The sequence below is a fragment of the Oreochromis niloticus genome, linkage group LG12 (genome assembly GCF_001858045.2).
Source record: "Oreochromis niloticus isolate F11D_XX linkage group LG12, O_niloticus_UMD_NMBU, whole genome shotgun sequence".
NCBI classification, from domain to species: domain Eukaryota; kingdom Metazoa; phylum Chordata; class Actinopteri; order Cichliformes; family Cichlidae; genus Oreochromis; species Oreochromis niloticus.
In genome coordinates, this window is record NC_031977.2 from 27,834,363 (window position 1) to 27,855,289 (window position 20,927).

The following is a 20,927-nucleotide window of genomic DNA, read 5'->3' on the forward strand; positions in this document are numbered from 1 at the left end:
ACTCCGTGGTATAATTCTCAAACACGTAGCCTAAAGCAGATAACTCGTAAGCTGGAGAGGAAATGGCGTGTCACAAATTTAGAGGATCATCATTTAGCCTGGAGAAATAGTTTGCTGCTTTATAAGAAAGCCCTCCGCAAAGCCAGAACATCTTACTATTCGTCACTGATTGAAGAAAATAAGAACAACCCCAGGTTTCTCTTCAGCACTGTAGCCAGGCTGACAAAAAGTCAGAGCTCTACTGAGCCAACCATCCCTTTAACGTTAACTAGTAATGACTTCATGAACTTCTTCACAAATAAAATTTTTATCATTAGAGAAAAAATTACCAATAATCATCCCACAGATGTAATATCATCTACAGCTACTCTTAGTACCATCAATGTTAAGTTAGACTCTTTTTCTCCAATTGATCTTTCTGAGTTAACTTCAATAATTAATTCCTCCAAACCATCAACGTGTCTTTTAGACCCCATTCCTACAAAACTGCTCAAAGAAGTCCTGCCATTAATTAATGCTTCAATCTTAAATATGATCAACCTATCTCTAATAATCGGCTATGTACCACAGGCCTTCAAGGTGGCTGTAGTTAAACCTTTACTCAAAAAGCCATCTCTAGACCCAGCTGTCTTAGCTAATTATAGGCCAATCTCCAACCTTCCTTTCATATCAAAAATCCTTGAAAGAGTAGTTGTCAAACAGCTAACTGATCATCTGCAGAGGAATGGCTTATTTGAAGCGTTTCAGTCAGGTTTCAGAGCTCAGCACAGCACAGAAACAGCTTTAGTGAAGGTTACAAATGATCTTCTTATGGCCTCTGACAGTGGACTCATCTCTGTGCTTGTCCTGCTAGACCTCAGTGCTGCATTCGATACTGTTGACCATAATATCCTATTAGAGCGATTAGAACATGCTGTAGGTATTACAGGTACTGCACTGCAGTGGTTTGTATCATATCTATCTAATAGACTCCAATTTGTACATGTAAATGGAGAGTCCTCTTCAGACACTAAGGTCAATTATGGTGTTCCACAGGGTTCAGTGCTAGGACCAATTCTATTTACATTATACATGCTTCCCCTAGGCAACATCATTAGAAGACATAGCATAAATTTTCACTGCTATGCAGATGACACGCAGCTCTATCTATCCATGAAGCCAGGTAACACACACCAATTAGTTAAACTGCAGGAATGTCTTAAAGACATAAAGACCTGGATGGCCGCTAACTTTCTGCTTCTTAATTCAGATAAAACTGAGGTTATTGTACTCGGCCCTGAAACTCTTAGAAATATGGTATCTAAGCAGATTCTTACTCTGGATGGCATTACCTTGGCCTCCAGTAACACTGTGAGAAACCTTGGAGTCATTTTTGACCAGGACATGTCCTTCAACGCACATATTAAACAAATATGTAAGACTGCTTTCTTCCATTTGCGCAACATCTCTAAAATTAGAAATATCCTGTCTCAGAGTGATGCTGAAAAACTAGTTCATGCATTTATTACTTCCAGGCTGGACTACTGTAATTCACTATTATCAGGATGTCCTAAAAACTCGCTGAAAAGCCTTCAGCTAATCCAAAATGCTGCAGCAAGAGTACTGACAGGGACTAGAAAGAGAGAGCATATTTCTCCTGTTTTGGCTTCCCTTCATTGGCTTCCTGTTAAATCCAGAATTGAATTCAAAATCCTGCTCCTCACATACAAGGTCTTAAATAATCAGGCCCCATCTTATCTTAATGACCTTGTAGTACCATATCACCCTATTAGAGCACTTCGCTCTTGCACTGCAGGCCTACTTGTTGTTCCTAGAGTATTTAAAAGTAGAATGGGAGGCAGAGCCTTCAGTTTTCAGGCCCCTCTTCTGTGGAACCAACTTCCAGTTTGGATTCGGGAGACAGACACTATCTCTACTTTCAAGATTAGGCTTAAAACTTTCCTTTTTGCTAAAGCATATAGTTAGGGCTGGACCAGGTGACCCTGAATCCTCCCTTAGTTATGCTGCAATAGACGTAGGCTGCCGGGGATTCCCATGATGCATTGAGTTTTTCCCTTCCAGTCACCTTTCTCACTCACTATGTGCTAATAGACCTCTCTGCATCGAATCATATCTGTTATTAATCTCTGTCTCTCTTCCACAGCATGTCTTTCATCCTGTTTTCCTTCTTTCACCCCAACCGGTCGCAGCAGATGGCCGCCCCTCCCTGAGCCTGGTTCTGCCGGAGGTTTCTTCCTGTTAAAAGGGAGTTTTTCCTTCCCACTGTCGCCAAAGTGCTTGCTCATAGGGGGTCATATGATTGTTGGGTTTTTCTCTGTATTTATTATTGTGCTATCTACTGTACAATATAAAGCGCCTTGAGGCGACTTTTGTTGTGATTTGGCGCTATATAAATAAAATTGAATTGAATTGAATTGAATACATTTGGACCATTTATGTTAAGTAAACTGATTTATGTAATCAAGGGACATATTTACTACCACAGACAGTCAATTAAAAATTAAGATTGATATTAAGCAAGTCAAAAATCCTTTTACCATCAGTTTACACTTAATGTGATAGTTCATTTTTGACAACCACCAAAGTTTATTGTTGTTTACTTGCGCTATTAAGAGAGATTTTGGAATGGTTGGCATACACAACTGAGTAATTTACACCACATGAACAGTTGCAACAAGGCTAGCAGGGGAGTCGGTAAAACGCTGGTTATACACATTCAGAGTCACCATAAGGAGGCAGGACACAGAGTTGTGTTGCTGGGGTTTTATGCATTAACTAAGGGACATAAAAGCCCTGGCTAGTTGGCTCAACAATAACAGCTTGCAAAGCTGGTAATGACAGAACTGTTTATGATCACTTTACTGTTACCATCTGATTCTAGTCAAAATGAATGGTCAGCCCCCTAAATATTATTTATTTTAACTAAATTAACTGGCAGTTGGTAGTGGCAGTTTGGCGTCATGAAATGGCATCCCAAATCATCTTGCACCTTATTGTTATGCATTTTTTACTTTTCACGTCTCATTCTATGTCGTCAATATCCTAACTCTGAGATGCATGCTAACCCTAACCTTTTCACATGTCATTTGACAGCATCAAATAACACCAGATAAAGGTTATGGCTAGGGTAAACGCCAGGGTTAGGACCGATAGTTGAAGAGAAAGATAGAAAATCAGTGAAAAATGCATTAAGATGACAAGTGAAATATAGTCGCATGCTAATCATATGCAAATTCATAATATCACATTATTCGCATTGTGTAAAAATACACTTTCTGAGGTTATTTTATGATGAAAAGATGTTATAGATCAGTGTTCTTATATCTTCAAACAAATCAATACATTTAGAATTAATCAATTAAAAATACATAACCACCTGCACCAGTTTGTGGAAGCTATCCTGTTGCTTTTTTAATACAACTTTCTGCCCAGTTGTGTTTTATGTATGTGACTAAAGACTGTCCACTTACGTAGTACATCAAATGCAAAGTGGACAAGAACTCCTAGGTTTACTTGCTCATCTGCAAATTTAGTCTCAAGATTTACATTGACAGGTAAACAGAGAAGTGACAGCCTACACTCACCACAGATGAACAGCAGTCAGAGTTGTTTCTCTTATATTTAGATTATGCACTTGAATTTGTTGTAAGAAAACAGATTTCAGTTGACTGCAGTCTGCAATCTAGTGGTGAGATTTTACACACTGTACCTTTAACACTATAATCTATGTCAGTTTGACGAATGTTCCTTACAGATACAACTCTATCTAGAGTTGTGCATTTCTTTGTGCACATCAAATGTGAAGTTGATCTCAGGACACAGAAACAAGAAGCGGCCAGACTGCACTGCAACCTGTCTTGCTACCTGCTGACAAACACACACAGACACAGAGGGAAATAAATATTCCACCAACATCCAGTGTTATTTCTCTCTGCCATGAACACACGCATACATCATATGAACATTCACGCATACTGACGATGTTTGTTTTATGTGTGTGTATTAAAAATACACACCCAAACACAAAAAACACACACTTACCTGTTGAAGTGATGAGATGTGATGTTTTGGTTCCCCCTACAGACACTTTGTCTCTGCCTTCATTGTGGAACACCATTGTTGTGTGTATGTTTATACATTGTCTTGTGGGTATGCAGTTGTGCCTGATACTGCTATGGAAAGAAAGTGTATGGAATAAAAATCATCCTTTCCTTTTTTCATGCCAGGCCCGTTATTTATTGTGGCTATCTCGAATTATGCTTTGTTTCTGCTTCCGTTCAGTGTTTTTTCTCTCCTAGGTTTGTCCACTCATTTTTCCACGTTTGAAAAACATCCAACTTCTATTTTACATATTCCACTTATCTCCTATCTTTATGTCTCAGTTGAGAAATGTGTCTGTTTATATGTGTGTGTGTCCTACCTGCAAGTCTTGCCCTTTGCCCAAGCAAACAGTTCAATGGATAATCTCCCATGTTAGACGCAGAGTCAGACATGTAATAAGGCTTAAGTGGATTTCACTCCTGTGTGTGAGCGTGAGCGGGTGTGTGAGTATGTATGTGTATGACACATAATAAGCCTTAAGTGTGCTCCATTACGCTGAGGTGATGTGATTATGATAAACTGCTGAAGAGATGGAGGGACACGGAGAGAAAACGAGTGAGAGAGACATACAAGAGTGAGAAATATTAGAAAATGGAAGAAATGAAAAAGAAAATTATTAGAAAAGTCTTAATAAGAGAAATGGGTAAGATGGTAAAGTATTTCACTTGCCTTTCTTACTCGTACTTCTGAAAAATTAATTAAGAATAAGATGGAAGGACCAATGACAAGAGGCAGCATACGTTAACTAAATTGGACTGGGCATCCTTCCTGTATCACCTGCCCCTGAGCTTGTAGTCTCACATTACCATACATGATTCTGTCAGTTTGGGAAGAAACTACATCTATAGACAATGAGCTCAAACTGCCAAGTCTTCCTCCTCCAGTTCTTTTTTCCAGCTTTTACTCTGGTTATTTTAAATGTTTCATTTTTCTACTACTTTGACTACATTTAAACAAAGTCAACGGTTTCACCAGATACATCTCTGTCATAGCTCAACTTCTCTTTGAACATCCAATGTGGTTTTAAAGTAGATAGCTCTCCATGTGTGATGTTGTTACTACCACGCTGCTTTGAGTTCATTAATTTCCTTTTATGGACTAAGAAGAAAATTAGAAGTAAAAATCCATCCATCCGTCCATTTTCTTCCACTTATCCAATTCAGGGTCACCAGGGGGCTGGAACCCAGTCGGCTCTCGCTCATGTTTTAAACATAACAAGCAGCCACTTTCTCATCATTCAATTTTCAAGTAGTCATTTTTTTTTAATATTAATTTTTTTTTTTCAAAATATAAAAAATAGTGTTGTGTAGAAACAGACATTAATTTGACAAATGTTTTTCTCGAACTCCCCTTCACAGAGCAACTGTCTGCTCATTAACCATGTGACTGAGTGAAACGAAACATCATCAATTAACAGAACAGACATGCTAGATGAATTTCTAATTAGTTTTTGACACGCACAAGCTTGGGCTTTTATAAACAATCAAAGAACTCTGTGATAATGGGTCAAGCATAAATTGACTCTTGGACTCTTTGTGCCTTAGCTTGTATTTCTGAAAGGCAAAGAGGAGAACATGGGAAGGAGAAAACACCTGAGAAAAGAAGCCAGTCTGTTTTTGTGCTCATTGTGTTATTCTTTTCACAAATTAGAGATGGGTTGTTTTTTTTTCTCTATCTTGTTATGTAACTATTTTTCACTTCCATCTTATTAGCTGCACATTCATTTAGGTAACTCATCTTCAATACTGTGTTCGCTGACAGGTTTCATTTCCTTACTCAGGGTTTTTACTTCTTTCTTCCAACATGCTTTTTGTTAAATGGCACATCTATAAATGATACAATGAGGAGACTAAGGTCATATGTATCAGATCAGAAAAAAAGAGAGTGTTATGTAGAAAGCAGAGGTGAACATTGTCTGTTTTTGACCACGCAATCTGCGCTTTGGTGTTTCTATGGTTGACTAACTAAAAGTGGCTTTACAATGTCTAGTTGTCTTCAAGTTTGTTTCAAGTTGTCTTTTGTTTTCATTTCCTTTACTAGACCAGTTTCATCAGGTAAAGTGGCTGTTACTTCCTTAGAATTCCAGTCTATGTTCTTCCCATGAGTGAGAAAGACAAATATCTGTTAAAAAAAATGTTTTTTTGTATATGGCGCTGGAAAAAATTTGCATTTGTTCTTTAAAAATCTATACCCCAGTGTTGACAAAGTCATGTTGATAATGGTTGACCTTGTATGCTATGTTTTTTTTTCAAGGGTAGTCCCATGTTACAAACCTAATTTTCCCAGTTTCTGTGACGCCAAGTTCCATCCTCCTCTGTGCCAGCACCAGAACACATTGTTCTCTGTTCTTTGTTAGAGGTTGCTCAACTTTAAAATATAATTATAGGTTGTGATAAAAGCTTGCACATTCTATCTGGCCATTTCCTCGGGATGGATGCTCTTTCACAGCCTTGTTTCTGCTTGTTCTATTGCCTTTTGCATAAAGGCAATTAGTGTTATTGGACAAACTCTTGAACCAACCCAGAGTATATTTTGTTAATCTAAGCTATTGTTGCAGTCTCTACAATATGGTATGCACCCTTAAGTAACAAATGATAAAAATCAAGAACTTAGGTTTTTAATTGATTAAATCTGAGATCAGCAGAGCAGAAAATTGCTCAAATAAAAAATAAAACAAAAACAGGCAAATTAGTTAGAATCTCTTAGCTCACTAATCAGTGACAGCATTGCCTGTAACTTCAAAAGGTGGAAAATCAGGGCAACACTTGATGACGAATTCATGTTCGGCGCAGCTCCAATTCAGTCAGCAGTCAGCGAAAAGTATTTAATATCGTCTAAATCTGTAGAAACCCTTGCCATAGCATTTTGATGCTTTGAGTCAATGATTAGTTGAGCATTTCAGCATTTTTCATCAGTGGGAATGTTGACAGGCTGAGGGTCAAAGTGATTAGTATCTCCCTCATTAAAAAGCTGTCATCTTGAACTGTGCTATCGTTGTTTGGTTAGCTAATTAGTGAGATGATTACTGATGAGGGGATAAATGCCTTGTGTGTGCGCGTGTGTGTGTGAAATGTAGATAGACAGCGATAGATTACTGAAAGGGAAAGAAGTTTTCTTTCTGCTTCTGTTGTCTGTATATTGTTTATTTTATCTTAATCCATAGATAAATTCAAAGGTGTGCTTTTCTGGAAATTTGAAAGGAAGCACCCTGACTACTTTTACTTTAAAGTGAAAAAGGTAACAATGAAAGTCTGATCTAGAAACATTTCAGGGTTTTTCACACTGTTAGTCCCTTTGGTCTTATTTTGAAAGTTCAACCAGCTAGAAAGTTCAAAATTAATCTAGTTTCTTCTCACAAAACAATCCTAGTCCTGTGGCTGGACATACTCCAGCTCCACCGTCTTGTACAACAGCTGGGAATCAAGCAAGCATTCACTTGATTTAATTGTTCAGGTGAAGAAATGTTCAAGTAAGCGATCTGGAACTCAGTATGGGCGATGGGGGTTTTTCGTGTCGTAATTATAATCCACAATAATACAATGTGTAAAATGTACACATTTTTTAACCTGTAGTATGCTCACCAATTACAATAGTGCTGAAACTGACACTTAAAGCTGCACCATCAGCCCACACATCCTAAGCAAATGTCAGGTTTAAGCAGCTTTCAAGAAAAACAAAATCCTTTTTTTAATGGCTCAGAATATCGTATAATGGCTGCAAATTTGATTTCAAGAAGATAAATGTTCTCTTCCTTTGTGCTAAGTTTGATATAAGTATGCAGCTTAACTGGACCTTAAGGGTCATATATTATATGTAATATCTAGTGCCAAAGAAAACAAGCATTGCTTCTTCACTGTGATTACTTTTCTTTCAGCCCTGTTATACTGACATTGAATAAGGTTTGGACATAAGGAAATCAGTTATGTCTGACGGACATAAAACTGTCACTTTAATGGCTTGAGAAAACCAACATGCACTATATTCCATCTCTGCATAAATCTTATCTATTTTTATTGTGTATGTTTTTATATTTTTTACTGTTTCCTGTTTCCTACATTACTTGCTGGTTTAATTATTTTCCCATTTGTTGTTTCTGTGTGTGCTTGCTTGTGTATGTGTAGGGATTAGTGGATTTTTCCTAGGATCAGAGGGGAGATGTAGTTCTAAGGACCAGCTTGTCCTCTCTGGTGGTTACACTGCACATACACACCATACCCTCTGTATCTCTCTCTCACACAGACACACACACACACACACACACACACACACACACACACACACAGAATGCCGAGCATGCCTTTATTCCACAAAGCTCCACCATCGATTTCACCTCAAAGGCTCTCTACCAGGATGAAGGCAGAATCAGTTGTATTTTTTGAACTGTGTATATTTCTGTGAGTGTGTGCATGCTTTTGAGTAAATATAAAGCATATGATTAGTATGGCAAATACTAATAAAATTACTCAGTCACATTATGAAGACCCACCTCTCTTCTGGGGACAAAAAGAATGAAATATAAAAATCTGAATATGATATAAATAATTTAAGATTTAAGGTTGCTTGCTTACAGTGGGTAGCTTTTTCACCTCTGTTTGTGTTGGTCCTGTGATAAAGTAACAACCTGTCCAGGCTGTACCCCGTCTTCCACTATATAATAAGCAATAAGTTCCAGCCATGATAAACAGTTAACAAACAGATACATAATTAATTAGTTAAAAAGTCACTTTAGTTCTCCAACTACGTTAAATTTTATTATGAAATCACTTTTTTGTATTCAGTGAGAGTGAAGTAAAATGAAAATCATATACTCACTAAGACAACTGCACCTATAAGTTTAATATGTTAAACATTTTACTACACCCGAGTATCTCCCATTTTTTCCCCCGCAGTGTCTCTGTATTGTTGTCTTCCTTTGTGCTTAGATCTTTTTTTTAGTCTATTTATCATATTCGCTAAAGGAAATCTTTTACATCCCTTAGATCAGAGATCACTTTTGTTGTCCATTCTCTATTTCAGTCTGTGCTTCTGCAGAGGCAGCACAGCACTCACTCTTAACCCGAATTAGTTGACTTTACTCGCAAATTGCGAGGAAACCCGTTGCCTTATACCACTTTAGTTTTTACACAAGCTGAAACTAAATACGTTTAGTTTAACTAACATGGAATGTTAAGTTTTTACACAAGCTGAAACTAAATAGGTTTAGTTTGACCAACTTGGAATCATAAGTTTTTACACAAGCTGAAACTAAATATTTTTAGTTTTATTAACATGGAATACTACGTTTTTACACAAGCTGAAACTAAATAGGTTTAGTTTAACTAACATGGAATGTTAAGTTTTTACACAAGCTAAAACTAAATATTTTTAGTTTTATTAACATGGAATACTACGTTTTTACACAAGCTGAAACTAAATACTTTTAGCTGTATTAATATAACATGAATTTTCATATTCATATTTTTTTGTGTAGTCAGAATTATTGAATAACAAGATATTACTTGTTACTGGTACTTACTAAAAAAATTAGATTGTATTTTCCTCTAACAAAATAACTTTTTTATGAATTATAAAAAACATTGTTACAATGAAGTTGGATAGGAAAAAAAACAAAATCTTCAAATGCTCCAATGCATTTTATTTTTAAGAAAAAGCCACAACAAAGCCAATGTTAATTTGTCTGTGTGGTAGTTGAATGTGTGTGTGTTTGTGTGGTAGTTGAATGTGTGTGTGTTTGTGTGGTAGTTGAATGTGTGTGTGTTTGTGTGGTAGTTGAATGTGTGTGTGTTGTGTGGTAGGTGAATGTAACAACCAACAAAAAACAGAATTCCCAAAAATTCCCTGTTACAAACAGGATCTGCACCATCTGCCTACATTAAGGCAGGTCAACAGACATACTAACAAAGACTTTCTAATTAGAACAATATCCAACTCCATCTACAAAGACTTATGATGCAACAACTTAAACAATGTCTGTCTTTCAGGTACAACTCTTCAATTTTTACTTTCACGTCACATGCTTCTGCTCACTTCTAAAGCATCTAAGTGTGTGTGTGTGTGTGTTTGTGTGTATAGAAGTTTATGTGTAGTGTTTTTTGTTTGTAGGTGTTGTATGGGACTGTTCTGACTGGGTGCTGAATGTGTCTGTTTCTGCGTTTTGTGCCTTTTTGTTGGGCTGTTTTACAGAACCAAAAAGGTGAGGAAAAAAAACAAACATGTCACAGTAGAGATGACATCACTTTACATTGTAAGCTGATTTTTCAAAGATTGTATCTTTGGCTTTAGGTCAGTGTGGCCTAATGAGAGCAAAATCTGTTGGATGAACAGAAAGGTCAGCTTCATACTTTTAGGATAGTTAAGATGGAGTGCATACGTGAGTCCAAACAGAATGCACATTGCTTTAGGCAGATCTTGGATGTTTTCCATCACGACTTCTCCCTCAATGATAATTTTCAACAAGGTTGGACTTGGATGCTGGGCAGATGTGAGCACAGCCTCTTCACGCTCAGTGAGAAGAATCCCGATGTCAAGGTCACGGAAAAAATCAGCATCTGATTCCTTGTAAAACAAAAGTACATAATCATTAGAATACTCGTTACAAAAATAAACTTCAATCATGATACCATGAGAGTGTCATAGTGAAATGTAAAAGAAAAGAGTGGAATAGAGGCTTCGGGAACACTTGGAAGTGCTATAAAACAATCTTCATAAGTAGATTGACAGGGTTATTGAAACAAAAAACAACAACCAACCAACCAGCGTTTAAATATGCAGCATAATATAGGAAGGAACGTCGATACACCAATCAAAATGTAGGGGTGGTACCTTCAATTTAATTGGGTCAAAAGCAATTTGAACTGGATCAGTATAAGTGATTTTTCAGACTTGATCCGGTTCTAATTCCATTCTAATTGTGTTAATTACTTCCTTTTATACTTAGACATTCTTTCTTTGCATTCCTTTTGATATTTTATTTTTCATATTATTTTTCTTTTGTTCTTTTTTCCAAATATATTTTGTGCATTTCCAGGTTGATTATTGTTTCCTATAACCTCAAAGCGTTTTATTTACTGCAGGCGTCTGTCCAATCAACTCTTGACCTTCTCTGTGCACCTTGCATGTGGGTGAAGCTGTGCCAGGAGACGTTTGGCTAAAAGAACACAAGAGTGTACTTACAAAGCCTGCTTTGAAGAAGGTTGAAGGATTGTCCCCCAGGATGATTGGAAGCCCTCTGAGCACCTGTGTCCGGATTGCAGTTGGGTCAGTAGTCTTTGGGAATGAAACAGAATAACAAATTAGACGACTAAAATAAAACAAAATAACTTATCAGTAAGAAAGCTACTGATCAACAATAAACTGAATTACACAAACTATAGACTGGGACTATGATGTTTGTAAAACCTGTAAAGAACAATACTAAACATAATTTGTATGAACTTACATTGGTCTGTTGTGAAATCTGAGTCAACAACTGTCCAACATTCCCTCTCTTGGAACGAAATAACTCAAGGAAACGAGGACTGTGCCGATCGATGTTCTCATAAAATTCCTGCTTGAGGTTCTTGCCCACAATCCTGCTGAACTCCATGAACACCTGAAAAATACAGAAAGAGAGAGAGAGTAAAAAAAAAGCACTTAACATAACCAACCTGTACAAGACAAGCCATCTGCAAAGTAGAGCTGGAGAAACAGCCATGAATGTCATTTTTGTGGAATTTTAAGTTTTGATGTTTCTATGTATAAACGACATGCTCCACATTAAAGTCATCCATGTTTTCCTTAAAGGGGTCAAAAGAAATCGACATCTAGGCACATTATATAAAACACAGATAGTTATTAGTTATCTTTGCTTTTGTGAACATACCTGATCTTCTGTGAAGAGGGCAGGCCAGCGTTTCACCATCATGTTTATGGGGGGTTCAGAGTCCACAACCTCTTTTCTTCTCAAAGCAAAAGTCTGATCCATCTTTTGTTTTACAAGAAGTCCATTTGGGGTTCTCTTCTGCATTTCATCAGCCAAGTCCTTACGGGCCTCTTCCAGGGCAGCTTGATCAAATCCATCCGGAAAGTTGGGCAAGTAGTTGATTTCACCTTTCTTTGCCTTTTTTATCCGCTTGTTTGCTGGTTGTCCATCTGATGAATGCCTTCCCCGCTTACCGGCATTTACTGCAACATCAAGGCATCCTGATTGCCTGCGCTTTGTTCTATAATTTCCCATTTTATGCTTTAGACTATTTTTCCAACCACAACAGCGAGTGACAGAGCCTCGCTCCTGGAGACAGGGGTGTTTGTTTATCAGTGCTGTTGCAACACTTTCAAACTGAGCAGCAGTTGGGTATGCTGTGTAGCTATACATGCTTTCTGCCAGTCTCTCTAGTATCTCATGTTTCAGCTCTTTTGAGACCTTAAGGTGTGTTCCTTCACTCATAAACAGCAAATCTGCTTGCCTCAGTCTATACTCCACATCAACAGAAAATGTTGGAATGTCAAAAAATTCTGGCCATGGTTCACGTCGATCCTGAGGTGAATGTGAGAGTATCTCTGTATCTGCAGTACTTGTGTCGCTAAAGACGTCATCAGATGAGACAGGCACCAGGTCAAAGACAGGCAGGACTTTAATGGTTGGTTTTTCTGGAAGTTCTTGAAGATCTGTTAGATTACATAGTTCATTATTGAATTCAGGGTCTTGGAATTGGAGACTGAAGTTGTATTGAAGTCCCAGTGACTCTCGAAGCTTGGTTATCAAGTCTTTTACTGTAGAAGGCCTTGAATGTAGGATGACTTTCCTTATATCTGCCTCTGTTAGAATGACTCTCATGGTCATTTTCTGGTTTGCAGTCATCTTGGAAATAGAAACAACAATTAGAATATAACTTTACATATAAAAAAAGGAATTTAACGGCTAAACAATCACTATGTGCATCACAAAAATAGTTGATTAATGCATTTGTTGCCTAAATTCAGTACACTTTTTTTTCCTTCAGAAGAAACATCACTATGAAAATAATTAAGATAACTTAAATGATAGAAGTGTTTATGATTTCAAGTCAAAATATTTGAGAGCATCATACTGGGCTTTGGAAAACACTGAACAAGCTGAACTATCACCAACACAGAAACAAGTTATGAGTACTATCCAGAGGGGGAAAAAACTATGGATGTCCATGAGATTGAAGTTGTACATCCAATAAATGTGTGTTGTTTTTGTTGGTGTTGCTTGTGTCTGTGTGGTACATGACTTTGTTGTTTGTCTTGGTGTTCTATGTAAGATAAGAAAATTATGATTTATCCTGAGATTTAAGTGGTAATTCCATTTTTTAGTCTATTTCTATAGAAGCCCCCCTACTCAAATGTACAAGAAAAACATTTACTAAAATAGTCAGACATTTATGAAAAAATATAAAACCCTTCTCAGACTGTATTATTATATATTTCATCATGAGCTCTAAAATTAGACAAAAAACCTTACAGTCTAGACTGATTGCAGAAACCACACTTTTGCTTTTTAGCATATAATATGACGCTTGAGGGTCACTACTAAATGTTGACCATATGTGTATGCTGGAAGAGGGAACACATCATTTAGATCTTTCAGCTGCACCACACACAGAGAGGGGTTCCTGCTGTCACAGATGAGTTCAAAAGACCTCAGATGCTCGTGGTACCAAGCAGTCATCTCATTACAAATAAACAGGATCTCGGTGTTGAGTGCCACTATCTGTTTGATCTGCCTAAATGAAGGTAGCCCAGCGCATGAACCAACAGAGACTATCATGCCAGAACGATATGTAACTCCATCTACAGAGACTGATGATGCAACAAGCACTGATGTGAGCTGAGGAACTTTCCGGCAGAAAACCTGTTGGACATCCTCAGGATAAGATCTGATTGATGCTGTAGTGACCTTGTCCATTTCAACTGATGGCCTGAAAAATGAACTTGTGTCCAAATAGTAAGCCATCATTTTCTGATGCTTAACAGCCAATGTCAGAGCTACATTTTTGAAGTTGTGGGCATTACGTATGACCCGTTTGAAGAATTTGTGTTTCCCCTCAAATCGCATTGTCCAAACGTCTGAAAGGGGACCAAATGCTTTGATCAGCTCGGGGTAATGCTCGAGGTAGTGATGTTTTGGCCGTAATCTAAAATCTGGGAATGTTGTTTGCAACAATTCTCTGTGTTCTGACACTTTGCAGTCAAGGAAATGTACTGACTCTTCAGTGTGCTTTGTTGCAACAGCCAACTCAACAATCTCTTTTAGGAGCAGTAAAATGTTCCATGCATCGTCTCCCTCAGGGACTTTATGGCCAATGATAAGTGGGAGCAGCCTAAGTAGAGCCCAGTTCTCATGGCCATTGCCACCAATGGTCCCTTTGGTAGAGAAGCTGTGGGAAATTGGCTGAGGCTGGTCAGTTTTGTCATCAAAGGCATATTCAAAAGCTTTTATAGCATAGTTCAGTGTGTCTATGGTAAAATATTTTTTAGAAATCATGTTTGAAATGCAGAGTGATAGCTCAACAGGAACAATCCCTTCCAAAAGGTCATGGAGGATGTCGGGGGGATACCCATGGACAACGTGAAAATGCTCCAGACCATCAGTCAGTACACACTCTCCTTTAACACCATATTGTTTTGCCTTAGTAGGATCCTGCTTTACCTCCTGCACCTGCTGATTGTGAGCATCAATAGTGCGGGGTTCAAAAGCACCTGAATTTACCTCTTTGGCTTGCATCTCGTCCCTTGTTGCCATGCAGAACCTGCAGAATCTGTCCACCGTAAAGCTTTCGAAGAATCCTGCCAGAGAATGAGCAGCCAGGTTATCTGCAGCCACATATACAACTGTCCCTTTAACACATTCTCCCAACTTCTCAACATAGACACCATGTTGCTCCAAAGAAGCTAGATCTTGAATGAGTGGGTGGAGAATTTTTGCATAGCCAAATTCTTTCACATAAGAGGCTTTACACAAGACAGCAAGCTGGATGGAGTGGAGTGTGGATCTGTACTTTGATGGGACATTAGCTATCACCCAATACACTGCACTCATTTTGTGTTTCTTTCTAGATGTTCCCAAAGGGTTGGACACTTCAAAATCATCTGTATATAGTCCAACAGCGATTTTGAATTCATCCCCTTTAAGGAGGTCATTTTCATTACAGTATGTACCATCTCTGTATGAACTGTACTCATGTTGCACATGCTTTTGGATGGAAAGAGCTTTATCCAAAATGTCTGCCCTACTCAACATCTTCTGTAGCATTGGATGCAAAGGTACATATACAGCACTACATTTTTTTCCTCTTTCAATAAGGTACTCTACTGGTTTAACCTCTGTAAAGTTTTTATTCACATATGCTGCTCTCCTTTTTGTAGTTGATAAGGGGCCATTCTTGCCACAGAATTTCATCATTACATTACCCTTTTCAGCAGCCCTTACTAATTCTTCCACAACAGAATCTTCCACATTTGTATGTGGTTTGAGAATTTCCTTGACTGCATTATGCAGCAGTGGCTGGGCTAGTTCACAAATCTGTAGCAGCTGTTTTATAACTTCTTGTACTGTATTTTCTGGAATGTGTAGCACTGTTTGCATCTTTAAAAAAAGAGCAGCAAGATTGTGCTCCAGCTGTTTTTCTAAATCATGAAGATCTTCATTGGTAGAGTCCTCATTGTCTTCCGATTCGGAGGTGTCATTGGGAGGCTCGTGATATTCTTGTGCCATTTCATTAGTTACATTACCAGCAACAATTTCCGGCCTGAACATCCTCCAGTCGAGTGTTCTGTGCTCTTTACTTCTGTGTGCATTAAATGTAGAATACACACTGGTGTGAAAGTTGCAGCCATTAAATGGACACTGGACTCTGTGATTTACCTTCAAATGTGTACTGCGCAAGTGAGTGAGGAAGACTGCTTCTGTGCAGGGTGCAGAAAAGTCACATGACTGACACTGAAAGGTTACTTGTGCAGTATATATTGGCTGTGGAACCTGGGTTTTTTGGTGGATCTTTGCTAAGTGAACCTTGAGTGCATTCATGGAGTTGAATGTGCACACACATTCTTGGTGTAAGCAGGGAAATGGGGCTGTTCTTCCATAGTTTCCGTGTTTTAACCGGTAATGTTTTAAAAGGTAACCCCTTTTCTCACACATAAACTCACAATACTTACACTTCCACAGCATCTTCACAACACAAGGATCTGTAAAACATAAAACAAGAAAACTATCAGACCAAAATAATATTGCTGTATAACACAAAAAAGTAATAGAACCAAAATATATGTGTTACCATAAAACTGGCACGTAAATAGGTAAGAGAGAGTGAGGGAGAACGAGAACAGAGTTCCTACAGGTTAGTTAGTCTTTTTAAGACCTTTTATGTTAAAAATGAAAGGTGGCAGTATGTGTAAAAGTTGATAACAAGCCAAGCAGAGTTGTGAAAAATTAAAGAACACTTCAGAAGGCCACAAGAAAGTTTGTCTAACAATGTTGTTTTTTAACGTTGTTACATTTTTTTAATGTTAATCATTTCTCTAAGACATCGTGTTCTGAGTTTCTGACCTGGGTCATCATAGTGTTCTAAATCGTTGATTCAGCAAATATAAACTTATGTTACCCTATATATCAAAGTAATTGTGGTTGACAAATTAAACTGACTAAATCTAACTTTATTATTCTGCTGACAATAATAGATGGACTCTAGCTAGCAATAAGTAGCCTATATATTACCGATATGCACCAAGTTTAAACCGTACAGTAAGTGACAGCGTCAAAAAATACCTCCAAGCTTTTTGGTGTTGCATGTTCCAACAAAGATATTTATACTACTTATTTTACATACTAACCGTTCAAGGCGTTCAATGCTGCTGAGAAAATGTCGGCAACAGTCTGCTTTCTTCCCTCCCGCAGAGTCCGCGTTGAATCCGTTGCAGAGGCCTTGTGGGGCGCCCAGTGAAGTTTTGAATTAGGCCCCTCCCCTTTGTTATAAAACTAAACACACCAAGTTAATTCTACTAAACCGGATTAGTGGCACTTACTATTTCAGCTAAAAAGTACAATTAACTAATGTTGTTTAGTAATGATAGCAGGTTTTTACAAAACATAACAGTATAAGTAATGATCACTCAGAAGTTTAACTAGAAACAAAATCTGGGTTTACAGTGCTCTAAATAATCACCTTAGCCATTAAATTGGGCTCCAGACAGCATGTACCTGCACTTGGATACAGTATATCTCTCTTTAGCCTATTCTCTGCTTGAATTGCCATGTGCTCATGCATACCGTGAGAAGAAAAAAATCCTTCATGTATTCAAACTGACTGAAGGAAAATGTATCACATTAGAGGTCACAAGTCTAATTCTCCATAGTCACTTGGATATATTTCTTGTCCCTATATATATATCTTTTTTCATATATAATCATTAACTGTCTTGTTGCATTACTGACTGGATAATTAGACATGAACAAGTGTTAAAAGGTCTGTGAGTTAGGACTGAACAAAAACAGCTTCCTTTCAAGAGATCTGACTTCCTGATCCTCTGTGCCAAGTTTTCGGGTTATTTTTAGACTTTGAATTATTTTTGATCATATTTTAATCTTACATGAATTTTCAGTCATTACTTAGCTTTCATTTTTTCTTTTAGGTAACACCACTACTTTGTTACGCTTAGATAAAGGTTATGGTTGGATAAAATATGAACTTCATATTGCTAAATGCCTTTTAACAAGATCGATTCTATATTTAGTCTCAACCTTGATTAGTACCACCCCTACAATTTACTCATTATGGATATACTTTGATTACGTTTTAGTGCTCCTAATACTCGTACTTATTGCATGGACACCGCTATGGTACTAATATGTGTATATGTGTTAGTCTGTGTCAGTCAATCAATCATTCTTACAAATTTACACACAGGCATATTAACATATTTGCCAGGCTAGTAATGTCAAAAAATAAACACAGTTAAAAAAAATTCCTGTCCAAAACCTACAAGTGAGTGTTGAAGACAGCTTTCATCATGTTTATCTAAAGGATCAAAATTTTCCCACACTGATGGATGTGTAAGGAAGCTATTCTTTGCTAAGTCTTTAATCTTAACAACATAAAGTCAAGGTTGACTGCTTTGACTAGTAGTCAGAAAAACACATTGCAGCTTTGATCTGCTGTGAGTTGAAAGAATAAGGAACACAATGCTCCTCAGATGAAAAATAAATCCCACTTTTTTTTATTCTCTGTAAAGCAACATGTCATTTTCATCTTCATAACCAGGAGTGGCAATAGATTTGTTAGGGTGCAGACGCAGAAAGAGATCTGTCAGTGTTGTTTCAGTGGCACATCACTGGGTGTGTCTGTTGCAAGAGGTCACCACAATGACTTGCTGAGCGACCTCAGGAGTTATGCTACAGTACCAAGGTGACAAGGTGCATTCAATAAAGATGCATATGTGAAAGATTGCGAGTGTCAGTACACAGTGGTGATTTGTAAAACGTTGCCAGGAAAGTCTGGAAATTAAGTGAAGTTTATGTAGTCATAAACGCCAGATGCCCTTTCTGACACAACCCCAAAGGGACTTGTGTTTCCTTCCAGAATTGAACCAGACATCTTTTGCTACGGAGCCACTTTAACTGTTCAACAGTTGTAACTGTTAAATATGTTTCCCTTCATTGCAACAGCCATTGCCACCTTTTCACTTTCTCAAATCCCCCTGAGACGTAGGAAAGATGGTAAACTGGTTAACAGTCCATGACCAACACATACACACATCAAACACCTACTCTGTTCTGTTTAACCCACACTGTCAATCACTGTGTGTTTATTCCCCTAATCCAGCCCCTGCTATCATTCTGTTTACAGCATTCGTCCTTACTTTCTCTCCATAGTTTACCTGTCATCACTTAGCTTTCCTTCTTCTCCTTACTCTCTCTCTCTCGCTCCCTCTCTTTCTCTCCCCCTCTCTCTACGTCTTTCTATCTTTTTCTGTCCTGAATATTCATGAGGCTGTTATTTGCATTGCTGGCTCCTGAAAGAGGCTGAATACACAAAGGTGACAGCCATCAGCCTCGAGATAGCGCCAGTGTTTGTGCATTATGGGACTGTGCATGTGTGTCAGGGCAAGGAAAATAGACAGAGGTAGACATGGAGGAGAAGAAAAAATTCAGAGGGAGAGAAGGAAGGAATAGACTCAGGGAGAAGGAGATAGCACCCTATTTTGGCAGTATCACTTCCAAAGTGATTGACATTGTCACTGACATTGTAATTAACGTGTTTGTGTACCAGTGTGTGTTTGAACTGAAACTTAAACATTGTTGACCTTTAAGCTCAGTTACTGATATGATGATGATCCTTTCTGCACACGTACATGTGTCCGTGTCTTAGTTTAGCTCTCTCTTCAAACAAAATATCCCTCCTGTCTCTTTTCTTCGTGTTGTTTCGTTGGCTCTATCACTCTTTGAGTTTGGTTCTGCCAGTGCCGACTTAGGGATGCTTATAATGGAAATGCGTGGCCGGTTATTGTGTTGTGTTTATTGTTCATGCTACTCCTTGTTGCAGGATAGAAGAGCCCCATTTAGAAATAGGGCTCCTCTATGCTGCTCTTGTATTCCTCTGTGCTGAGGATGTACCAGTTGCATGAGTAGCTTCTTTTAAACCAAGTGCTGTGTGTGTGTGTGTGGCCGTGTGTGTTTTTCTGTATGCTTGAGCATTTACCTCTAAGTTACCCCAGGAGATAAAAAGGATATTGGGATAAGTTTGTTTTTATTTTAACAAGATGGGGGAGAAGAAGTTGATATTTTTATTCATGAAAAATCTGAAGCTATTTTTTTTCCTTCCACTTTTTTTAGTATCTTGGCCTAGGACCCAGGCTCATGAAAACATATTGTCTGTTTTATTATTCTGGGACCCACTTGAAATAAACTACAGATGTTCCCATTGTAGAAGTCGCGGGTTTTACTGCATGCTGGCTGAACTGCGGCTGCACTTTGGCTCCTACTCCAAAAGGGAATTATTGTGGAACACATTATGTGTTGTGTAGCAGGATAAATGTGATGCATGTATATGCATAAATGTGTATATATATGTATATATATTAGTGCTGTCAATAGATTCAAAAAAATTAACTAATTAATCTCACAATTTTGTGTAATTAATCGCGATTAATCGCAATTACTTGATCAATAGCCTGGTTGCAATTACATTTTTTCAACTTTATATTTAAGCTTGTTAGTGCTGTCATATAATTAAAATGTTTAATCAGATTCATCACGGGGTTACTGTGGATTAATTTTGATTAATCACAATTAAATATCATTCATTTTTATTCTATATTAATCGGAATTCATTTTGCATGAGCAAACAGACTCGAGAAAAAAATGGAAAATATACGCACTTAACATGTTTATTGAACATCTTGAACATTCATGTTAACAAAAAACTCTGTAAACATTTATCCACTCTCTCTCTGTCACTCTTGGGGAGGCACTTCAAGTCCTTGAAATGAGGAACCAAAGCTATGTAAAGCGCGTGTTCTCAACAATATTAACAAGTCTGCAGTTTGTTGCAATCCACTTGGCAAATGTGTCAGTCATTATCTCTGGCGTTAGCCAAGGTCCTAGCAGCATCCCTGACTAACATCAATGCGTCAATGTGATATTTTAAGCTGGAAGTGCTTCGGTGAAAAGAGAAATTTCTTCTTGCACAATATGCATAATACTTTGTCGGTCGACTGTTCCATCTTGTTACTTTTTTTAATACTCAAATTACCCATCAAGAGAGCCAATATGCATTTATCATCTTCCATATTGAGTTGATTGTTCAGCTGCCCGTCACTACCAG

At 37.8% G+C, this 20,927-nt stretch overlaps 2 protein-coding genes across 3 annotated transcripts in view; one reads left to right on the forward strand and one right to left on the reverse strand.

The window, feature by feature from the left end:
* The window catches only part of si:dkey-215k6.1 (transmembrane protein 132C), a 265,444-nt gene that overhangs the window by 92,385 nt on the left and 152,132 nt on the right, over positions 1-20,927 (forward strand).
* LOC106097702 (sterile alpha motif domain-containing protein 3) lies at positions 10,227-17,083 on the reverse strand. 2 transcript variants are annotated; one of them, XM_019366063.2, is made up of 7 exons: positions 16,939-17,083; positions 16,264-16,293; positions 14,816-14,919; positions 11,963-12,940; positions 11,540-11,692; positions 11,275-11,367; positions 10,227-10,656 (listed from the first exon to the last, which is right to left on the reverse strand). In XM_019366063.2, exons 2-7 carry the CDS (start codon positions 16,274-16,276, stop codon positions 10,339-10,341), a joined length of 1,659 nt encoding a protein of 552 aa, XP_019221608.1. In that variant the 5' UTR covers positions 16,277-16,293; positions 16,939-17,083; the 3' UTR covers positions 10,227-10,338. The 2 variants fall into 2 exon arrangements, with proteins under 2 accessions (XP_019221608.1, XP_019221610.1); XM_019366065.2 differs by having other exon boundaries at positions 14,816-14,892; positions 16,939-17,063.